Raw genomic sequence first — 23,580 nt, 5'->3', positions numbered from 1 at the left:
CAGTCTACTATAAGAAAGAAGTGTGTCGTTCGGGGCCGATTAGGGGTTGGCCTTTTGCGATGAAGATTTTTGCTGAGGAACTCCTGTTATAAGCAGCGCTCCTGGCGGCCGCTGCTTACCACTTGGTTTCAGAAGCTCTGTTTGTTAAATTACTCCTTTATTATTGCTCTAAATAGCCTTTTGTTTATTTCATGCCATCAATGTCTATAAAACACGTCAAATAACTGTTTAGTTTTATTTAAAAAGTTATAGGTGGCGCTGGCTCCAGCAGGAGTTCTCTGGGGAAATCCTGCGCTCCACACAATTTTTTTCATCGCAAAAGGGACCCACGGTCTCCATTGATTTTTCGTTCGCACGACACACTGTACGTTCTAGTAGCATGAGATAGACTAGAAGAAAAACAAAGAAACATCGATAATAATTTTTAACAGATAAGAGCATGATCTCACGGGCAGCTCATGGGGGTTTCTATGGCCGTAAGTAATGACTTTTGCACGAAACCAATTTCTGCTGCCCTGAGCGTAAAGGAAGGCTTACTAACACACGTATCCTTCCTAGTGGTGATGTGAAAGGCCTCTACGACTTCTCAGTATCTTTGTGATCCATGGCGTCACAGCACCTTCGTGTCACGAGGTAGAGGCTGGCAGCCACACTCCTGGCAGTGCGAAGCCAGGCGGGAGGGCTCCGAGTTGCCTAACAACACTTCCTTTCGAAATAAACGTTCGTCTGTTTGTCCGCCTTTGTTTCATGTCCATTGCGCCGAATTTATACCATGAATATGTACCAACTTCCACGGCTAGCCACCTTTTTCACCATCTTTCGTTGAGCTTCTACCAAATTACTCGGATGATAGACAGCCTTCGCTTATTGCGCGAGTAAAGAACATGAGCTTGCGAAGCGGTATACAAAGCGTTGACATTGATTGCTAAATTGACTAGCCACGTTTTTTGCGGAATGTGCCGCACTTGCGGTTCTTGTGACCAAAATTAGTGCCACTGCCGGGCCACATTTTTGACGTAGCAAGGACGTGACAATAGTACCAGGCTTTGTGGGGAGGGGGCTAAGAGTGTAGGGCGTATCTTAGGTGTTTCATCTAGTATCTTGGTGTCTCCCCTCTTCCCCCCCCCAAAAAAAATGTACCGTTTTTGAACAGCACCATTACGTGTTTGAGCAATTAATCCACTATTCTTCGGTTAGAAATTACATTGTTTATAAAATTTGGATGAAAAGTAAGAGTTCTTGCGAAGCTAGCTACTTTGATCGGAAACAAAGTGTGTTGTCAAAGGCAAAACATGAATAAAAAAAATGTCAGCATCTGCACACCGCGGATGATGGCCAGAGTGCGGAGTACAGTGACTCGAAATGAAATCCAAGTTGCGCCCCGAGTGACATCCTATTTGCAGACCGACCGTCATTCGATTTGAGCCGTGAGGTGCACCTTGATTATTCCCTAAATGAAATTTCAACTCATGGCTCAAATCGAATTTCGCTTGATTTTCACTTGATGGTGGCGTGCGCACGGGTGGACGCGGACGGACATTGGGAGGTGATAAGGTACACCGCACTATTACAGGTGACGCAGTACGCTTTTTGACTCTCGGGTACTAACCCACGGTCGTAGCCCAATGGGCAAGACGAATGGCACTAAGTCTGTCTGGTCTACCAGACACAGGCTCGAATTCTGCCGGTGCCTGTGTGATTTTTTGCAATTGTAAATACTATGTGCATGGACGTGGACGTACATTGTGCGGTCCTAGGTTACTCCGCACCTAAAAATGAAACCAGGATTCTACGAAGCACATGGTTCAACTTACGTGGAGCGAACTACACAGTGGGCGGGGAATTATGCCACATCACATGGGCGATTGACCCTTAAGGGGAGGCGGGACGCATGCCTAATAATTATATTGCGTAAATGCAAATCAGAAAAGTGATCTCCCCAAAGAAAAGAGAAATACTGTGCTCAGGGACAGACTAAAGAATAATAAAGAGAACTGATGTGAAACTTAAAACAACATCCAGCACAATAGTGGGAACCTGAGAGAACCCTCAAGACAAATTATTTACCCCTGTGCTATTCTCCGACCGGTGATGGATCTTGAGTGATCGATCGGTAATCGATCCTGTTAATGTCTTCGGAAAATTAAAGAAAATGTGGGTTTCTTTTTGAAGTGCCAGGTTCGCACAAGGTATGACTCTACTGTAGCCTGACATAAAATAGCTTTTAGTCCATACAGTTAAATCGTCAGAAATGAATAGAACACGCAAAGAACTTCCTTAATGGCGTAGTATTGAGTTATTCAAGCAGTAACTTGACTAATGCTCCGACTTATTATGAACCAGGGTCTCCTAGATCGAAGGGGGAATTTATCGAAATGCCCGAGGAAGTGGAAGAAGACGACAAAAAAGCGAAGGGCAAGAAGGCCGACAAGAAGCCTGACAAAGGCAAAAAAGACGATAAGAAAGGTGGCAAGGACAAGGGAGGCGGCAAAGGTGGGAGCAAAAAGAGCAGCAAGTCCGGAAGCGGTGGAAGTAAGGGCAAAGAGAAAGACAAGGGAAAGGGCAATGACAAGGAAAAGGACAAAGGCAAGGCTAAAGACAAAGGAAAGGACAAAGAGAAGGGCAAAGACAAGGAAAAAGACAAGGGAAAGGACAAAGACAAGGGAAAGGACAAAGACAAGGACAAAAACAAGGGCAAAGACAAGGATAAAGACAAGGGCGAGAAACCCAGCAAGGAGACGGGAAGTAAGGATGACTTTAAGAAAGACGAAAAGGGCAAGGACGGGAAAGATAAAGCTGGCAAAGAAGAACCGTTAGACTTCGCCTCGCCTCCCATACCAGCACGATCGGGCGGAATGTACAAACTTTGGGAAATGGAGAAGGAGCAGAAAAAAGAACCGAGCGGGCAGAAGCCACTCGCTGATCTCAGCCCTACGGACCTTCCCGCTGGGCTTGGGCCCTTGAGCCCGTTGGAAGCGGTACAAAAGGAAGGCGCCAAGAAGCCCGACGAGGCCGAAAAGTCCAGCGACAAGTCTTCACTGAAGAGTGCCTCGTCGACGGTAAAGAGCAAGACGTCTAAGACGGATACGACCGAAAAATCCGAGGACGAACCGAGTGGCACGGACCAACCGAAGAAAAAGACCTCGTCTAAAGTCGTTTGTAAAAGTAGCGAGCCATCGTCGTCGAAGGCCATGGTTAGGACTTTGACATCGCGAGGCCCCGTGTTCACGGACAATTACTTCGGCGAAGACACTGACGACGAGGGCAGCCACAGCTACATCGAGATCCAAATGTTCGGCCGCCAGTACCCAGTCGCCGATCAGAGATGGGTTCCCCAGAGCCAGGGCCAGGCACAGCAATGGGAACAAAGCTACCGCGACGCTGCGTCGCAGCAGCAGCAGGTATGTGAGCGTCCCTGCATTGGGGCAGCTGACCACCCCCCCACAGCATTCATTCTTCTTCTTCTTCTTCTTCTTCTTTTCCTTTTTCTTCTTTTCCTTCTTCTTCTTCTTCTTCTTTTTCTCTTTCTTTTCTTCTTCTTCTTCTTCTTCTTCTTCTTCTTCTTCTTCTTCTTCTGTAAACACTACAAACAAGCAAAACCAGTTGCCTGGTGGTGGAAATGTCACCTTTATTAGCAGCAGACGGTTGCGGCAAAACAATGCATGTACAAAGGAAAAAAGAACAATGAAAATACAAAAAGACGCATTGGTACGCGATCATGCGAGAGGTCAAGATTACAATTTTTTACGAAGCTGTTTACAATGGTGAGGCAATGAGTAAACAATAACTGGAAACAAAAATTTAAATACAACCATTTCAGCAAGTCCGTACTCTATTAGAACAAAATAGCAAATTTCTGAGTACACGTTCAACTAAAGGTTTAGTTCAAGTCGATTGAAAATAGGAGACTTTTAACAGGTTCCTTCAATTTCGACTGCGTTAGTTGTTCAAGAAACTAACGCTTCTGATACTGCGATATGTTAATTCAATACGTCAGGTGTTTTTGACGCTATTTTTTTTCGGCTAGCATAGCCCATTCGGGATCTTGCCTTGGTTAACGAAACCTGGGGCTTTCATGCGCGTCCGTTTTAGGTGGAGTGGGCAAACAACCAGCAGTTCTACGACGACGTCGCCGTTCCCGCCTGGCAGGCGCCTCAGCCTGACCCCGCAGCCTTCCGTTTCGGGGCCATGGCAACTGCGAGCCCTCCCCTGGACGCTGGGGGAAGGAACGCGCTAGTCGCGCAGAGGCTGAGGGAAGTGCATCAGGTCCTGCAGCCACCGCCCCTGACGGATGACGTGGTGACATCGACGGAGCGAGTCATCTACGAAGTCACGCGTTCCGTTCCCTCCAAGCCGTCCGGCATGTCCATGGTAGACGCCCCGGGTAGGCCCGCCAGCACTGGGCCTGGTGGCGGAGCTTACGTACTCAGCAGCCAAGCCACAAGCCAGTTCCAGTGTCCGGCCACCGGCAGCCAGGCTGTTGTTCGAGTAAGGCACGTTTCTGTTCTTCAGCACATTCCCAGACGGCCTGGTAGGGAGTCACTACACAGATGCATCATTCAGAATGCGTGTGGTAATCAAATTTTGGGGGTTTAGCGCGCCGTAGTGGATGGCTCCGGTTTAAGTTTGACCACGTGCTGTTTTCTAACGCGCGCCGATATCTCGATACAGGGGTGTTTTTGTTATTCGCCTTCACCAGAAAAGCGGCCACTGCGTTGTGTCTTTACTATAATTTTTCCTTTAGTCACCTAATGAACACTTAAGTATCTTCCGTTGTGTGCACCATAATTATTTGTAGCAAACAATTGGGAAGACCACCATACGTTGACGCGGGACACGAGAAAAAATATGTTCAGGTATTTACGCACTTGTAAAATGCTGGCGAGCAGATATAGGGGAAACCCCCAAGATGGAGTAAGTTTGCCCTAAATCTGGTCGATTAACACCGGTCCTTCACTTCGAGTTGCCGATCAATTCGTTCTCGATCTACAAATGACTAGCCTCCTGGTTGGCTCAGTTGGTAGAGCGACTGCTCCAGTTAAGGGGTGGTCCCGGTTGGAATCCTGGACCAGAACGAATTTTTTTTCAACTGCGAAGTTTCTGAGGAAGCTATAAAGCTTTCCTTTGAAGCCGTTTGGCTGCATTGGATTAATGTCAAATTGTAAAATGTTGGTACGAGTGTATTTAAAAACAAGAAAACCACATTAGAAGTGGGTCATGCAAGATTTTATGATGCGGATTTGTAAAGGGGGACAATTCTGATTTACCTGCGTATGTAGCTTCCGCATGAATAAAAATTTGAGAAGCCTTTTATTGCTCGGTGAGCCCCTAAATGCTATGGAATTAAACCTGAATAAAAATGAATAAAAACCTGGCGGGACTCGCCAAATTATGTTCCACTTGATAAGATAACAATTTCAACAGATAGCTATTGCGTGCTTTAAACAGATAACCCATACAAGATAAGAAAATACTGTGAAACAGGGCAGGACGGAGCCTGTGATGCGTTTGATCAGAGCTATGAAATTGGGCCTAACCTAGCCTAACCTAACCTAACACATACCTACACCTTCTAAACCAATCAAGTTAATAATACTCCCGTTCAATATTCATCACGCCCTGATTGTAAAACCTACCCCGACCACAGAGTGCTCAACAGAATAACGTGATACCTTAAAGGGCAAGACCTCCTTCTGACCAACCCCATATATGGTTTCGAGCGGGACGATATACCCGACCTGAACCGTGTGCAGAGATGGTGCGACCTGGTGCGATTTAAGCTTAAACCAACAAAATGCAAACTCTCTGCTTTTCAACGCAAGTGTAATGTCTTGCATTTCTCGCACGTAATCGGTAAATCTACGTTCGAAAAGGTTCAGTCACACAAATACCTAGGTCTCACCTTATCCAATGATCTTTCATGGTGCCAACATATCGAGAGCATAATATCATCAGCGAATCGATTTCTAGGCTTCTTAAAAGGTGCGTCACGCTCCCGATGACATAAAACTGCTCGCGTACAAGTCTTTAATTAGATCCAAACTAGAATATGCCGCAAACGTCTGGTGTCCGCACGAGGTACACTTAATCGACGAATTAGAATCCGTACAAAACCGTGCCATTCGGTTCATTCATTCTTCGTATTAATACGACGCAAGCATATCATTACTAAAAAGCGAAACTGGTCTTGCAAATCTTTCCGTACGTCGCCGCATAACCAGCATCTTTTTGCTACACAAGTTCTTCCGCGGCTCCCTCAATAAACAATCTACATCATTCCACCGACACGCACTACACTACCAAATTCCTAATAAATTGCCCACCCACAAGGTAGTATTCCACCATTCCACCATCATTCCACCACGTTTGCTACCTAATTTTTTGCTCGTACAGCAGTGAACTTAAACGACCTTCCCCCTGACGTTGCAGCCATCACGTGTCCCTCAATCTTTCCGGAGAGCATCACGACGCACTGTTCTGTCTGAAGACCTGTACATGTAACCCTTATCTGTAGCCCGCCCCTTGTATAATACCTCCCCACAGCAGGGTCTTTGAGGTAACGAAGTGAAGTTGCGACCTGATTGCGACCTGATTACCACGACCTGATTACCACGAAGTTCCTTAAAGGTACCTGCTCCTACTCATCCATTATTCTTGCTAAAATTTTTCAACAGTCGCTTCACGAAGGCATATTACCAATCGAATGGAAGATTGGCAAAATTGTACCATTTCACAAGTCGGGTGACAAGCATTCCCCATTAAACTATAGACCCATCTCACTTACTAGTATTCCATGTAAAATATTTGAGCACATTTTGTTCTCTAACCTTGCAAGTTTCCTGGAGTCTAACTCATTTTTTACGCGTCACCAACATGGCTTTAGGAAAACATTCTCGTGTGAAACCCAGCTTGTAGCATTTACACACAAATTAAACGTCATTCTTGATCAATCTAGCTCTGCTGACTGCATATTTATAGATTTTTCCAAAGCTTTTGATAAAGTCTGTCACAACTTACTGTTGCACAAATTAAATGAACTTAATGTAGATCCCAGGCTTCTAACATGGCTCGAATGCTTTCTAAAAAATCGCTCTCAATTTGTTTCAGTTAATAATGTAAGCTCTGAGCTAAGTGCCGTTCATTCCGGCGTACCACAAGGCTCCGTACTAGGTCCACTGCTCTTCCTTATATACATTAATGATTTACCTTCCTGCATTACCTCTAATATTCATTTGTTCGCGGATGACTGCGTAATCTTCCGCGAGATAACTTGTGATGGTGATATAACCTCTCTCCAAAATGATCTTAACTCCATTTCTCTTTGGTGTAAAACATGGCTCATGGAATTAAATAGTAAGAAATGTAAATTTTTACGCGTTTCGAGAGCAAACCATGAACTTCCAACCTATTACCTTGATAACACACCTCTTCAATCCGTGACAAACTATAAATACCTTGGGGTGCATATATCGACCAACCTGACCTGGACTGTTCACTGCAATTACGTAATTAAAAATGCTAACCGAATGTTAGGTTATCTCCGCCGCAACTTTTCAACGGCCCCTTCTTCCTTGAAACTTCTTCTTTACACTACATTAATACGATCTAAACTTGAATATTCTGCTGCAGTATGGGATCCTAGTCATGCTAACCTAATACACTCTCTTGAAATGGTACAGAACAACTCAACTCGTTTTATACTTTGTAATTACAACCGGACAGCAAGCATAACAGCCATGAAATCCAGCCTTAACCTGCCTTCACTTTCATCCCGTCGTAAAATGTTCCGTCTCCACTTGTTTCACAAGCTATTTCATCACCCATCGCTACGGGACGGTCTTATCTTGGCTCCTAGTTACATTTCACCCCGTCTGGATCATTCCCTTAAAGTCGGGTTGCCCCTTTGCAGGACTCACGCTTTCTCTCAGTCTTTCATACCACGCACCTCTGAGGACTGGAACCGCCTTCCCGCATCAGTGGCAATCATTGAAAATCACCTTCATTTCAAAAGTGCGTTAGCTAATTATGTGTAATTTAGGTCATCAAAGTATGCTATTACCTGATGTTGTGTTGTTCCTGTACAGTATTTATTTTCCTGTCGTTTTTCCTTTCTTGGTCTAATTTTCATAATTCCCGCGCCTTTGTTTGCTATAAAGCCTGTTAGCTAAAAGTGTTTAATTAGGAACTTCTGCTCAATGTAAGATTCACAGCTGCATTTTGTAAAACTTTTGTCCTTTCTTTTGCAACCACTCCCCTCTGTAATGCCTTTTGGCCTTGAGGGTATTGCAAATAAATAAATAAATAAGTGAAATGAAGGCGTGCACATACAAAATCCACCCCGACATCATTCAAGCCTCTCCCAAACACGACAATGAAGCGATCCTCGCTTTATATCTACACAAGGCTTTCGATCACATCCCCCACGCAACAATACTACAAGTGGTCACATCTCCCAACCTGGGGCAACTCACACACAAGTACGTGCTCTTTTTTTCGCACGGATAGGATCGCCACACTCAGATTAAGCTTCGTTATCTCGCCAATTCCTTTCCAATGCCGGCAAGAGGCACTCCTAACGGCGCTGTCCTCTCCCCCCTTTTCTTCGTTCTGGCGAAGATACCCACTGTACGCATTACATTACACTATAGGTTCCCCTGGGCAGCGACGTCCATATCGAGGTCGCCCTCCGATTGCAAACCACGGCATTCGCTCACACAAGTTAGCCTTACATGCTCGGACGACAAATCCGAACTACTAATCCCACACCCGCCACGCACAAAAGTTCCCGTAAACCCGACACCCACAGAATTCATAATTACCCCACACCGCACCTATGTCTCGCATTCTCGGCCTCGGGATCAAGGCAAACAGAGGTCCGACCCTCGCACAACAGATCCTAGGCAATCACAATCTACAAACCGCTGACCTCATAAAATGGACAACCAACAGACACCACGGAATGTAAGAAATCGAACACCTCAGATTTGTCCGAAAGTTCGCAGTAAGCTGTTTCTGCTACCACTTACCCTACACGAAGCTCATGACAGACCGCGAAAACGACCTGGACGCACTACTCGTCAAAGCCTACAAAGCCGCGCTCCTACTGCCCTCCCCTTCACTTCGCCTTGACCACAATACTACTCGCCCTAGGTATCCGCAACCCCGCATACGAACCCTTCCAGGCTCACAGAACAGTCCAAATACACAGACTGTGACAATACCTTCAAGGCAAAAGATCTTCCTCCGGATTGAACTCAATCCACCCGCACCCGTTGACCCACCTTAGGTCATCCCTAACGGCGTACGTCAACTCCTGCCGATGACGTAATTATCCGAAATCCATTATTCGAAATCTACTTTTGCAGGACCGAGGCGCGCGTATTTGCACTTTCCAGCGGCGCCTTTTTTCCGAAGCTGTTTGTAGATGATCGGCGTCCCGGGCGAAGGTAGCCGGAGCGTTCGGAAACGTGGGGATTGAGAACGCAAAACCAAAAAGCTATCGAATGTGCTGATTACCGCAGTATAGAAATCGATCAGTGTCGGGAAAAGCCACCATTCATACCTTTCCTAAAGATAAAAAAGCCCGGAAGGTTTGGAGAACTATGTTCCGCATTGGAAAAGGTGTCAGCAACACAATGGGGTTTCCAGTAGTCACTTCACAAAAGCTGACTTCTTCTGCAGCAGTATCCGTAAGTTTATTTCACTCTCTCGTTGTTGATGGTGTGTTTGTCGTGCAAGTTGAGTGTGTCGTTTATAAATAGTCGGTCGGCAGCGACTGGAACTGCGGTTGAAGAAAGGCTCCGTGCCGCCACATAACACTCCTATGCGGACGCACGAGAAGAAAGTGAAGCCAAGAATCAACAGGAGAACGTCATTGTTCTTTTGATAACGTGCTAATTTCTTTTAATAAATGCATCATTCCAATTTCATTTTGTCCTTTCTTGGGTTGTCTGTGCTTCGTTCTCTTTTTAGCATTATGTGTGATTACTGTATTGAACTTGCTGCTTTTTTTTCTTTCTCACCCCCCCCCCCTTCCCCCGGAGTGGAGGATGTTCGTATTTGTAATAAATAAACAAACTTGTTACTGCGGCATCGTCGTTTCCGACAGCGCGCTGAAAGCACAGCACAGCTGATGTAACAGGAGCTGTCGCAGAGGCTTCAGGGTTTGATATTTAGTTTCGGTATTTTTATTATTACCTGCAATCTGCATAAACGCCGTTGGATCTTACCTTGTAAAAACAGCCCACAAAATAATACTTTACGCGCATTATTCTCACTTAACCGGACACAATTGTGCAAATGGCAATAACAAAACGCTGTGCTCGGTTGCGCCTACGAAGCTCTGATTGTCGCTTAATAAATATTCGTGATGTGTGCTTGAACAATTTTACGAGCATGGATGTAAGTGTAGCATCCTTTATAGAACCTGAAGTGCCACCAAACGTTCACGCAGTGCGGTTGGCTGGTGACGCCGTTCGGTTGCAGGCACAATCCCTCGATGCTCAGCATGTCATCGGTGTGACTGACGGTATAAAACAGTGTGACTGACGGTATAAACAGCTTCGTCTTCAACAAATCATCTTCGTGTCTCATCGGCAAGAAAAAAGATGGTCTGAAGAGACAATAAACAGCCCGGATCGGCTTTTTCCTCCAGACGCGCCCTCTTACGCGACGTCCCGATCATCGTCCTGTCTTCCATTTCGGATACCCCGTCGCGCCACCTATATTCGCTGGAAAGTGCGAATACAGTCGTATTAGCGGGTAAAAAAACATGACACCTCAAATGGGCAGAGCAGCCTCCTCGAGCTATGTTCGAGACGCACTGCCCCCGCCCCCTCGCCCCCCCGGAACACAGCCCGTTGCTGTGGAGCCCAACCATAACAGGCGCTAACGAGGCGGCCCACCACGAAGGTCGAACGTTGACTACCTCAGCAGGCCCTTCTTTTACACCTGAAGGGGTCCCGACGGCGTCTCGATATGCACTTTTGACACTTGAGGTGTCGCCCAGCACTTCTCCCCACCGCACGTACCGGTCGCTAGGACACGCTGCTGCCCACATACGGCTAGAACCACTAAATAAGTTACGCTTAAGAGTAACGACACTGACGCACGGTGGCAGCCATTTTGGTAACATTGACGGGCGGAATTGTTCCGGCCGCCGCTTGGCAACCATGACAGCTGGGTTTACTTTTCGAAGATTTAGAGACAGTGCTCGGTGCAATAAGGTCAGGCTCGGTTACGCTAGCGTAACTTATTTAGTGGCTCTGAGGTATGCTAGAGCCACTATTTAAGCTACGGTTTTTGAGTGGCCATAGGTTACGCTAGGACACTCGTTTTTTGGCAGCGGGAGGCAATGCAGGCGTTTCCCACCTTCCGGCCGGTTGAAACAGCCGAGTACAGAGCAGCACGGCATCGCTACTCTGTCTGGGGGCTTGAAAACTCGCTCTCAACGTGTCAAACAGCCGCACTGCGCTCCGAAAATCACGACTTTTCGAAGAGCGCGCCCGCGGCAACACAGAGACACTAAAATATCAGCGCCCACGGGTCTTCCAGCGGTAAACAAATGTCACGTGACGCGGTTCGACCAATGGCCGCTGTCGGCGGCATACAACAACGACAGAAAATAGTGCCGATACTCTGAAACCTGATCTCTTGGCTCTACATATGGCTCCTCCTGCAAACATACTCGTTCACCAGCATAACCACGCTCACACAGACGCCACCCACGCAAGTACCCAACACCACACTACCCGCATCGCCGCAACCCAGGCACTCATCATCCCCTTTGTGAGTGTCCACACCGTCCCTGACCCCACGGCCGACCACTGAGAGCAGGGTTGAAGCAGCTCAGACCAGGCGGTACTGGAAACTCTGACTGGCTAGTGCGGTCGGCGAGGCCTTATGGGAATCGGCCATCAATCTATCCCACTTAAATTTCAGTTGCGATAAATGAAGTGGTCATCTCACCTTCCTGCTATCCACACTGAAACAATGGGGCATGAGTGGATCGTAACAAGAACCCAGTGGTCTCTAAGACTTCCACAAAGTGGTTCTCACTTGCGCGGCTCTATGCAGCCGGTATTAGCGGGTCCTTTATTTACCACGTGGTCTCAGAGTTAACTCTCTCCGAGGTCATTTGACTGGAAATCCTTTAAGACAACAACCGTGCACAGCGTTTTATAACAACGGCGTTCTTAGAAACAGAATAACGAGTGAATGAACAGCCCAACACGATGTATCGTAGGGAACAAACCCAGAATGAGATAGAACGTGTCTACCGCAACGTTGCTTGTCCAAAGGGCCCCGGAAACACATGTTCTCCTTTCGATCGTACTCTCGGTGCTTTGCGCAGAAGTCTACGATGGAGTGGCTTTTTCTTTGGTAGGGTAATTTGCAGGCGGAGTTGCTAGAACTTTCGTAATGGGCCTTGCAAAAAAGGAGAGGACCGCAGGTCGCCCTACATCCTCAGCGTTTGGATTTTTATTTATTTATTTATTTATTTATTTATTTATTTATTTATTTATTTATTTATTTATTTATTTATTTATTTATTTATTTATTTATTTATTTATTTATTTATTTATGCTGCAGCCCTTACTATGGGCTATGGCAGGAGAGCGCATTTACCAGAACAATTAACATAGCAATTACACACAGCAACAGAGCCATACAAAAAAACTGTGGTTGATTCCTCTGTCATAGGAATCAGTGATGCACGAAAGTGAAATGTGCAGCAAGATGTGCAGCTGAGCATGATTTGCGGGTCGGCGCTGTATTGTGGGTGTGCTTGGCCAGCGACGTCCTGCTGGCGGGTCGTTTCAGCAAACGAGCACTGGCGTCATTTTCGTGACGGATATGACGCCAGTGAAATCTCGGTGTATCCCGGGATAAAACACTTTCGTGTTAAAATGTAAAATCCGAAAACGAAGAACTTTAAGTATAACGTACTCGTTAGTACTAAAGGTTGCTTCCCCGCAAGAAGACCCTGTGTGCAGGGGTGCACTCTTTACAGGCCGTTTGCTTCGTTGTACTGGCGTCACTTCCGTGACGGATATGACATAAGTGAAATCTTTGTGAACCACGGAATAAAACACTTTCGTGTTAATAACCACAACCAGGACAAATAACAAAGTGGAAGTACAAATTTTTTCAGCGGACGTGAACGTATAGCATCACTCAATCCGTGCAAGTTTTTAGCAGTTAAAGGGAAGACGTTATATTTGAATGTGTTGGTACGACTACGGTAAGGTTTGATGTAAAAATAGTGATTGCTTCTAAGTAATAGATGGTGAGGCTAATGCGATGTAGGCATTATCAGACGTGTGATGCGCCGAATGAACAAAACAGTGTATAATAATTGAATCATTGAGTCGACGCGTGCGTAATGTCGTAAGTTCCAGGGAAGATATAAGGAAATGCAAAAAGTGGGGTCATAACGATTGCAAATAAATCCGATGGCTTTTTTTAATAGCCTCGATTTTATCGATTTCACCCTGCTTCTGAGGGTTCCATACGGGACATGCGTAGTCAAGCACGGGACGAAGGAGCGTTGTATACATTAGTTGATTGATTGTCTGATTTAACACACTCACGCTACACAGGCGATGAGTGGCATCGTTGTGGAGGGCTCTTGATTACTTTTGACTGCCTGGGGGTCGGTCTTTGACGCGGGCCAAAAACTCAAGCACACGGGCATTTTTGCTTTTCGCCTCCGTCAGAAAAGCGGCCGCCGCGGCCTTGAATCGCACCCGCGTCCTTGAGCTCAGCAGCACAACGCCTTACCCACAGAGCCACCACGGCGGGTGTTTTATACATTAGTCATTTTGTGCTTTTTGGGGATTGGAACAATGTTTGTCTTAAGTAACCGAATGTTTTTAGGTTAGTTAACTAACCTAACAGCGCTTACAACTAGTCCACTCACCGTCAACAAATTTGCTAACTAGCCGTCCCTTCTGTCGAACGCAGCACGAGATGCGGCAGTCTAGCGGCACGCAGCTGCAGGCAATGATGCCAGCCGGGAGACAGGTGGGCAAGAGGGCACCGATGTACGGTCCCCCGAGCGCCGGCACCGCCGAGTACGGCAGCGGAGGCGCCCCTCCGGCGGCGGTCGTGGTTGCGCAGCGGAAGCAGGCGGACATCCTGAGCCAGCAGGCCAGCCTGATCAGCGAGCAGTCGAACATCATCCAGCAGCAGTCGAACATCATCGAACAACAGCTGGGCCTGATGGACGCGCTCAGGGGCCGCTTGGGCCGCGAGATGGACGGACCGCTCTCCCAGGACGCGCCGCAGGGGTACGCCGGGCCCCCCGCGGGCGCCGCCCCTTACGGGAGCGTGTACTTCGCCGTCGACTACCACGACGCCAACCAGAGTGAGCGCAAGCGTCGGCTCTTTCATGGCCTGTATTACATAGCGTCACTAAATAAGCTACGCTTAAGAGTACCACGTGCACCCGGAAGCGTCTGGGGGCCATTTTGTTTCTGTCTTGCAGTGTTGCCATCTCTCCCAATGAAACCACCGCCAGTTGTGACAGGCAGAGTGTGACCGGCCGCTCTAGCGTCCGCGAACCAGAGAGAGGAGGGGCGCCCAGAAAGAAAATGGCTGCGCCCATATGTAAACAAATATTACGTGGTTCCGGCCGACCAATGAAAATCCTGGTGGCACCTAACAGCGAGAGTAAAGAGTGCCTATACTCTAAAAGCCTTTATTTAGTGACGCTGGTATTTCCCGTCAAATACGGCGGACGGAACAGAGGGAAATAGCTGGCAGGGGCCGGTTAGCTGTGCAGTCAAGGACAAATTAAATGAGAACGTGAAAACCTTAACCAGAACACACGAAAGCGAAAAATGCTTTTGCTGGATGTCCAATAATGGCGCTCTAACGGCATATTTTGAAAGCCACATTTTCCAATTTTGTGACTGTAATAAACCCACGCGTAAATTGGACTAGCGTGGAAGGAAATGGCGCTGTTTGTGTGTTCTGGCTCACATTTTCGTAATCGCGGTTTAACAGCGGAGCTCTTGCACAAGCGGTAAGTTCGGCGATGCAGGAAAAAATACCAAGAAAAGGTCCAGCGTTTGTGAGCGCGTGCCTCGTGGCGGCTTCCGAGCGTCCTCAACACGCGCAGTGGCTTGAGAAAAAAAAATTGATTGACTGATTGAGTCTTTTATTTGAGCAAGGAGGGCGTGTGGCGTATGGGTGGGGAGAAAAATGGAAAGAAGTGGACTACTAATCAAGGTCCGTATTCAAAGAGGGGATTCTTCTTATGGGGGCCGGAAAGTCTTCACCGGGGTCGGCCCCAGTTAGACTATTCGCGCCAGACCACGCTTAACTGCGAGAGTGGCAATTGTTCGTAATAAAGATGCGTCTAATCCAGCACGTGCACAATGTTGTAGGGCGTTGGGATTAATGTTTGTTAGGCTCTCTTGGCGATGTTTGGCAAAGTGTGGGCACGTCCACACTAGGTGGTGCACATCTGATTTGGCGTCAGTGTTGCACTAGGGGCATTGTGGGTGTGTGTTGGGGCATTTTGCCCATTTCTGGGTAATCTGAGGAGTGCAGGCGGCACGTGCGCATAGTGGAGGCGTAAAGTTCGAAGACTCCTGTGCCGCCTCGTGGGCGGACCAGTCTTCTCGTGGCCTGGAATCCAGTAAATTCTAATGTGCACATTGTGGCCTTTGAGGAGTTCTTTGTGTAAGAGTATAAAGTTGCCGAGCGGGTTCAGGGAAATTTGCTTGCGAAGCTCTTGAATTGCTTGAAGCGACTCCGTTAAATTCGTATTTTGGCAAAACAGGAAAGTAGCCCTGTTGTCAAGCGCTACCTCGCATCTAAAAAAAAAACTTCCAGTGCACTAATGCTAAAGATGAAAAGTCAACCTGCTTGGGAGAGGTCACCGCGGCCGCTGCATTTTCTAGAAGCCACTATGGATAATTGGAGACATGCTTACGAGTGTGCCACTCTTTCCCGAGACAACTTGCCAATCCCGCCAGTGGTGCCTCGAGTCGATGACGAAGAGCTGGTGGAAGTCTACAATGCTGGGGATGACTCTGCATCCATTACTCGCCGCGGAGACGACGGCCTCTTCGATGCATATGACGACGATTACTAGCATCGCACCTATGCAAATAAACAATGACACTGAAACTAAAACGTGTGTTCTGAAATTCTCGTCTGCAACTACTTCGCCATTGAAGTCTTGCGCGCGAGTGCAAGCCTCTACTTCCGAATTTAATTTATTGTCTGTGACTGTAGACCTCCTCATGGATATTCTAAACGTGACATTTGTTTGGTTGGGACTCCACCGAAGGATTAGAATGGGCGACTGAAAAAGTGATACGGATGTATTTAGGACCACATTAAATTATTAAAAGAGTTTGACAACTATCAGCGGAACGTTGACTTATAATACGCCGTACACTTCATTCATGATTCCCCTCTCGTGCTACTGAGCACGATGTCGCAGGATGGATTCCCGGCTGCGGTAGCCGCTTTTCTGATGGAGGCGAAAAGCAAAAACGCCCGCGTGTTCGCGATTTCGGCGCACGTTAAAGATGCCCAGGTGGTCGAAATAAATTCGGAGCCCTCCACTACGGCGCGCCTCATCGCCTGCGTTGCGTCGGTGCGTTAAACCCTCAAATAAATAAATAAATAAATAAATAAATAAATAAATAAATAAATAAATAAATAAATAAATAAATAAATAAATAAATAAATAAATAAATAAATAAATAAATAAATAAATAAATAAATAAATAAATAAATAAATAAATAAATAAATAAATAAATAAATAAATAAATAAATAAATAAATAAATAAATAAATAAATAAATAAATAAATAAATAAATAAATAAATAAATAAATAAATAAATAAATAAATAAATAAATAAATCAATCAATCAATCAATCAATCAATCGATTCCCATCTCCCATTATATCTCAGAAGCACTTACAACGTCCCTGGTGCATCAAATGTAGGCGGAATTTAACGAGAGAGGGATCTATTCGCCCAGCCCACCCCTGTTAGTATTCTATTTTTAGAGTTTTTACGCCTTGTGTCTCTGATTTTATGGTTTTATTCTTTCATCCTTGGTTTTCGGTTTGACACGTGTTGATGATAAAAGCCTAGTGTCGTGTCGAAGTTTGATTCCTTTTAGCGTCTCATAAGTCTTGGAAACGCGAGCTGCGTTGTTCATCACTTCGATTCTTCCACCCGTGTGATCATATGTTAACATTTTATTCTTTGTCATTTTATGCCCTTTTGGATCTCATTTTATTCGATTATCTTTGATTTCAGGTGCGACATGTGTTGATTGTGAAAGGAATGTACTCAGTCTAAGTAGTATCTGTTATCTGGTGCATACTGTTTGGTTACCCGGTTTTATCGAATTCTTTTTTTTTTTGTTGATTTGACATGAGATTCTTGTTACGCCAAATCGGGTGGTGTGGCTGCTGATTGGAAAGAGGGTAACACCGGTGGGAGGTATATATGTGTGTTGTTATTTCATGCAAAATAAAGCTGGAAGTTGCGCTCGTCTTGTCCTCTGTTCTCTTCGTCCTCGTCTTTTGCGCAAACTTATTCCTTCGTACATCAGGAACCAACTAGCCAGCAATCAAGTCCTGCTAATCCATCAGGTTGACTTCCAATGACAGACCCCCGCGCGCCAAACTGACACCTCTCCCCACCAGCCCAGCGAATCCTCATTCCTTTCCCCCCCTCTCTCTCACCGGGCTCATCACACGTGTCCATGTAAGCGTTCAAATCTCCCGCCAAAATGTTTCGCCTACGCGCGCTCGCATACAAACTCGAAAGGAAATGTTAAGGGAGGGAGAGTGAGCGAAGATTGGAAGAGAATGATATTTCAGCTCAAGTTCTCAAAGATACCACTCAACGAAGCAAACAGAGTCTGAACAGTTTTTTTTTATTCAAACTGAATGATACACATTTTTGCTGCCGTTTTGTTCCGGCCTTTTTTGGCGACGACAGAAGCTTCCCTTATTAGAAAAAACAATCACAGCGGTAATTTCTCTCCCCCATTGTACCCGAATTTTCCCCTTGACGTACAAGATCACATACGAAGTGTGCCGATGATTGATTGATTGATTGATTGATTGATTGATTGATTGATTGATTGATTGATTGATTGATTGATTGATTGATTAATTGATTGTGGGGTTTAACGCGCCGACGCAACGCAGTCGATGAAGCGCACCGTAGGGGAGGGCTCCGGATAAATTTTGACCTAATGGGAATCTTTAACTTGCGCCGAAATCTGAAACACACTGGAGTTTGCTTTTCGCCCTTACCCGAAAAGCGGCCGCCGCGGCCACGAAGGCTGAACGTGCGTGAACAGCACAATAAATCTGCGAGCTGATGCGACTTGGGAGAAGGAGTTGCAAAAGCACGCGCAGTTGCCTGAGTGGTGGTCAGCGACGCTCAAAGGGGCCATGCGGACCAAAACAAGCTTGTTTTATAGGAAAGATTTGGTGTTTTTATAGGGCCCTAAGCGCTTGTTCGGCAGCAAGCGATGCTTCATTCATCGAGAAATTAAATCTTTCAAGTCAAAACTTCAATTCTCCCATTAAATCGTGTTTTGTGACGTTGAGAATGACGTATTAAGAGCAGGGCCTTACAACTAAATATATCCTGCCGATCAACGCTGCGACCATCTCACAGGCACCCGTTTGATTATCTTGTTTATCGCCCACTTGCATAGATGGCACTGCAGTACTGCTGAAGTGCCAGTGTTTGGTTATCTTGTTGATCGCCCATTTTCATAGATGGGGCTTGTCATGTGTCAGGGCACCCCCTGGGAGGAGATGCATCAAAACCCCCGAAAAGGAAAAAAAAAGAACAAACAAACGGAACTACGAGCCAGGAACGAACCAATGAACGAACGCCACGCCTAAACGCCGAGGCATCACGGCCAAATGTGGTAGTGCACTGGTTAGCCAATCAGAGAACCCCGCGCAGGAGACAAGTGGCGTGATGACCATATATGTGTACGAAAAATTTACACCATCTTCCCGCGAGGGGAACCATGGGGTAGATGCGACGCATCGGGGGTTGCCGTTGCGTTATTCAAATCATCGGACGATGTCATCGGAGCGCCGGCGGCGGAACGGCTGAGCGGAGCGGCGCACTTACCGCGTTTATATGCAGCGGAATGAGAGAGAGCAGCGCATACCTGCGCATAGCAGCGCATGCGCATGTGTTAACCGAGTGCAAGCGCGAGCGCAAGCTGCGCGCTAACGCACAGCTGGCACGGCGACGGGAGCGAGCTGACCGCGCTGACGCACAGATGGCGCTGCGGTGAGAGCGGCGGAGCGCACAGCTGCCGCGCCGAGGATGCGGACTACGCCGCGACAACGACGCGGGACAAGGCGAGGTAAAGAGATGCGTCGCATCTAAAAGCAAGGAGCCAATCAGAGTGCGCCGCGATCAAGCCCAGAGCGGTTAAAAGTGGGGCACAAATGGAGAAGGAGGAGGCAAGAAACCAGGAGGCGGAAGGAGCACGTGAGCTTCAAGGAGCGAGCCAGGGGGACGTGGCAAGGCAAACGACTATGCCTACCAAGCCTGCGCGGGAGCGGGCCGAGTTCGCATCGGATGCGGCGTCCTAGGCGCACCACGAACCTGCGTCTTCGTGGCCCCAGCGGCGGCGGTAGGGCACCTGCGGTCGACGTCCACGCTCCGTCGACCTTCGCTTCGACGGCCCCGAAAGGCTACGTCCGTGCCGAGACCTACCTGGGACCTCCAGCGGCAGCGGCTACCAGGGGTTAGCTACCGAGGAAACACGGAGGACGCACAGAGCCCAGGCCGTCCAAGGAACGACCGATCGAAAGCCGGCATCGACGCGAGACGACGACGGCTACCACCGAGTCGCGACCACGCAAGGGTGCGACACGTCAACGCCGACGACCGGAATAGGCCAGTCCAGTAGGGACACGTCGTATAGGACGCAACTTGGGACTAGTTATTGTAGGGACGGTATTAGTCCAGTAGGGACACATCGTATAAGACGCAACTTGGGACTAGTTGTTGTAGGGACGGTATTTAAAACAAGATGAATAATTAGTAACCTGTGGACAGGGGATTCGAGTGTACAGAAACTTTATTGTGTAAGCTTTTGGGTTTGCTTTGAATTGTATTTTGAGATATTTAGTTTGTGGTTTGATTGTTTATCGGGTGTGTGCAATTGATTTCTGGAGTGCTTTGCTTTAGGGTTTTTTTAGTGTTTAGAATAAATGTGTTGTTTGTTAAACGCATAAATGGCTATCCTGCGTCGATCTCTCTGAGCTGGACGATAGTGTTTAGAATAAATGTGTTGTTTGTTAAACGCATCAATGGCTTTCCTGCGTCGATCTCTCTGAGCTGGATGAGTCAACCTCCCCATCCGTTCACACGAGAGCGCTGTAATATTGCTGAAGTGCTATTGTTCCCACTGTACTGTTGGCCGGACTTGTACACCTGCCGTATTTTCATTACAGTTCATACTAATCGTAACCGCAAGCTTAAAGGGGCCATGAAGGCAAAACACAAGTTTTGTTCATTCAAAAGATGGCCTTGTTAGAATGATACTGGCACCAGTTTTACCTTAAACGTCACTCAAATAAGCTATATAATTGGGAAAAAAGGGAAAGGCCATGCGACCCCCTCGCTCATTTCCCGCAACAGAACCTATGATGTCATACCATCCAGCTCTGCGGTTGCCAGAGGCAGGCAAAAGCAAACCCAAATTAGACTGACTTCATAAGCTTGCAGATCGAGCTATTTATGCCTACATTTAGGGCACATCCTTTTTAAAGCAATAAGAATGGTGGGACAAACTGTGGAACTTACGAAAGCACAGTAAACATAGAAGTACTGATGCGCGCTGCTGTTGGTACTGCGCTCACTATGCTTGGTTTAGCTGCACAGCACTGTGGGGCTTTGGGGCTGTCTCAGCCAACACTGGCTGATTCACGCGAGCAACGGTGTTTTACGTGACCATATTAGTCGAGCGAGCAGTATGTTTGACGAGACGATTATTTTCCCCTAGAACAAAAACAAGCCCGGTTTAAATATGGCTTGCCACGGTATGGTGGCCCAATCTAGGTTCAGTAACGTAAACAAATGCGCGGACGCCGCTGTAGAGTACCTCGATGCCACACCGCCGTAAAGGGTGGAGACACCCTTTGAATGGTCCCGTGCCGCTGCAATTGGGTCAACGTGCTCAACGCGTTGTTCTTTTCATTTTCCACGAAACACAGCAACGCAAAACAGATAACATGATTCAAACTTCACCAGTAAACCGCGTCGCGGCGATAATTTTAGCGCGGTTTTGATACAATGACTTACTCCGGCGGTGAGAGAGTGACCCAAAATGGCAGAGCGTATACGTGTCTCCACCCTGTACGGCGAACGCGTGAATAAAGGCACCCTAGGCTGCAGAACGATCGGTTCTCGTAATGTCATTGCAGACCACGAAAACATGGTTTAGGGGGAAAATCAAAATTTCAACTGAAATTGATTAATTTCGCAGTGAATAGAGCATCGTTTGTATCCGGACAAGCGCTAGGGGCACTATAAAACACGAAATATTTCGAATAAAACAAACTTGTATTTTGTTTTCATGGCTCCTTTAAGCTTTCACTCGACAAACATGGTCACGCAAGCGACTGTGCCGCTTGTGTCAGTTGGTCTGTGTTGTTTCAGGTAAGTCCAGAGTGTCAGACGGCTGTGTTAGGCAATGTCAGCCGGCAAAGTGCCGTACTAACTGCTTCGCTGTTTACGTGTTCGCCCGTAAGTTTAATTGTTTACCCCACAATTCTCCCTGCTATAAAAATGTTCCCTACATTTAAGCGCGAATAGCTAATTCGGCAAGCTTAAGCCCTGCCTAATTTGCGTTTGCTTTTGTCTGCCTCAGCCAATCACACAGAAGGGCTTATGACATTTGGCTTATTTTGCGGAAAATGAGCTAGTGGCCTGCATGACCATTCCCTTTTTTTCCTAATATGTAGCTTATTTCAGGAAGGTTACGTTAAAAGTGGTGTCAGTATGATTCTAACGATGCAATTTTCCGAATGAACCAAACTTGTGTTTTGTCGGCATGGCCCCCTCTGTATCATTACAGCGGTATAGCGGCTATTGGATCGCTTTCCTTTAGTTGCAATAATGAACGCATTCGATAGCCTCTTAAAAAAGAAAGCCACAAAAGCAAAGGACTACCGAAAGACTTATCTCCTGCGACAAGCACATGACGCAGTGCCGCTCCGTGCTGACGATACCTATAGCTTTCACAGTGCTTCCAGACGCGAAGGAAAGAGTGCAAGCGTTTATCGGAAGTGTTGCCGGGTCCCTTTAACGTATAATCTATTGATCGAATAATTTAGTGTATTTGCACTGGCTGTTGCGCACTCTACTGAGGTATTAGGAATGGACGGCAAATTTCACGTTTGCTTGCATAATAGACAAGCCAGCACAAGCGCGTCAACGCAGAATCTGTAAGGAAAGTCGAAACTAAAACATAGCTTACCGACCACTCCATAATAGCAGTCACGTCGGTAATGTTTCATAACCGAAGTGCCTGTCTTTTAATACAACTGTATTACGAACAAGTTTACAGATATCTGTGTTTTCCTTTATATTTACTTGCCTTTATGTTACTCTCTGACAACGTGTTATTCAAGCTCCACCAATCACGTTTCACCCTTCAGTATTTTTGACGTCACAAATCTTCGGGCGAAGATTGTGTGTGGAGGCGGCAACTTTCATAAATAGTTTTCACATTTTCTACGTCAATAAAGAAGTGGTGGTGAACGCCAGTGGTATATCCCTGTTCTGGGCACCGATCCAGGGCAACTTTGCCTTATACCGTTGAAGAAACCGTGCCGCTTTAAGTTCAAGAAATGTATATAAAACCACACATTTTCATGCATTTTTACTGCATTAATTGTTCCTGAACTATTCGTTCTTCGTTTTTATATAAACGTCGATAAACTTAAAATGTACAATGTGTCTTGCAGTGCCCAGGAACACTTGGGTGCGCCGAATGTGAAACGAGCAAAGCTGACTGCCGTCGTCCAGACCTATAGCCTCTTCAGAGGAGTTCTTGGCCGAGAGCAAATGGAGGACGCTGTCGTCGGGCTACGAGCATGTTGCATTTCTGGTCCTGCCAAATTGTGTTTCGTAAAGGGCTCGGGTGTCCTAAGTGGTGTGGCCGAGCACTATGCTCGGCTCGTCAACAAATTCCACAAGCGTACCGGCTACAAGCCATTGACATTATTTATTAAATGAGTTATATGCAAAACGTCCCCATGGTTTGATGTAGCGGGCTTGTTCAGTTTATAGGGCTACCATAGAAATGCAACGCCAGCTGGGAGGAAGATTTGGTGACGGGCGAAACGAATGACATATGGTTTGCCTGACTGGGTCAAGGTTAAAACTGTTGTTGATTCCTCTGTCATAGGAATCGGTAAAACACGAAAGGAAAATGTGCAGCAAAATCTGCAGCTCAGCCTGATTTGCGGGTCGGCGGTTGTCTTGTGGGTATGCTTGGCGAGCGACATTCAGCTGGCGGGTTGCGTCGTCAAGGATGTACTGGCGT

General features: G+C 46.8%; 1 protein-coding gene across 1 annotated transcript in view; it reads left to right on the top strand.

Moving 5' to 3' along the window:
* Positions 1-23,119, top strand: part of LOC144173177 (uncharacterized) — a 172,976-nt gene extending 149,857 nt beyond the window's left edge. Inside the window, exons 3-6 of the mRNA XM_077701688.1 lie at positions 2,344-3,401; positions 4,093-4,488; positions 13,966-14,368; positions 23,000-23,119. Coding sequence (XP_077557814.1) covers positions 2,376-3,401; positions 4,093-4,488; positions 13,966-14,368; positions 23,000-23,031 — 1,857 coding nt within the window. The 5' untranslated portion in view covers positions 2,344-2,375 and the 3' untranslated portion in view covers positions 23,032-23,119. The remainder of the gene's footprint in view (positions 1-2,343; positions 3,402-4,092; positions 4,489-13,965; positions 14,369-22,999) is intronic.
* Positions 23,120-23,580: the final 461 nt, after the last annotated feature.

Source organism: Haemaphysalis longicornis, unplaced genomic scaffold, assembly GCF_048455015.1.
Source record: "Haemaphysalis longicornis isolate Haplotype H1 unplaced genomic scaffold, Haemaphysalis longicornis Haplotype H1 scaffold_3, whole genome shotgun sequence".
Taxonomy (NCBI): Eukaryota; Metazoa; Arthropoda; class Arachnida; order Ixodida; family Ixodidae; genus Haemaphysalis; species Haemaphysalis longicornis.
The sequence above is the reverse complement of the archived record's forward strand: the minus strand, read 5'-3'. Positions and strand labels throughout refer to the sequence as shown.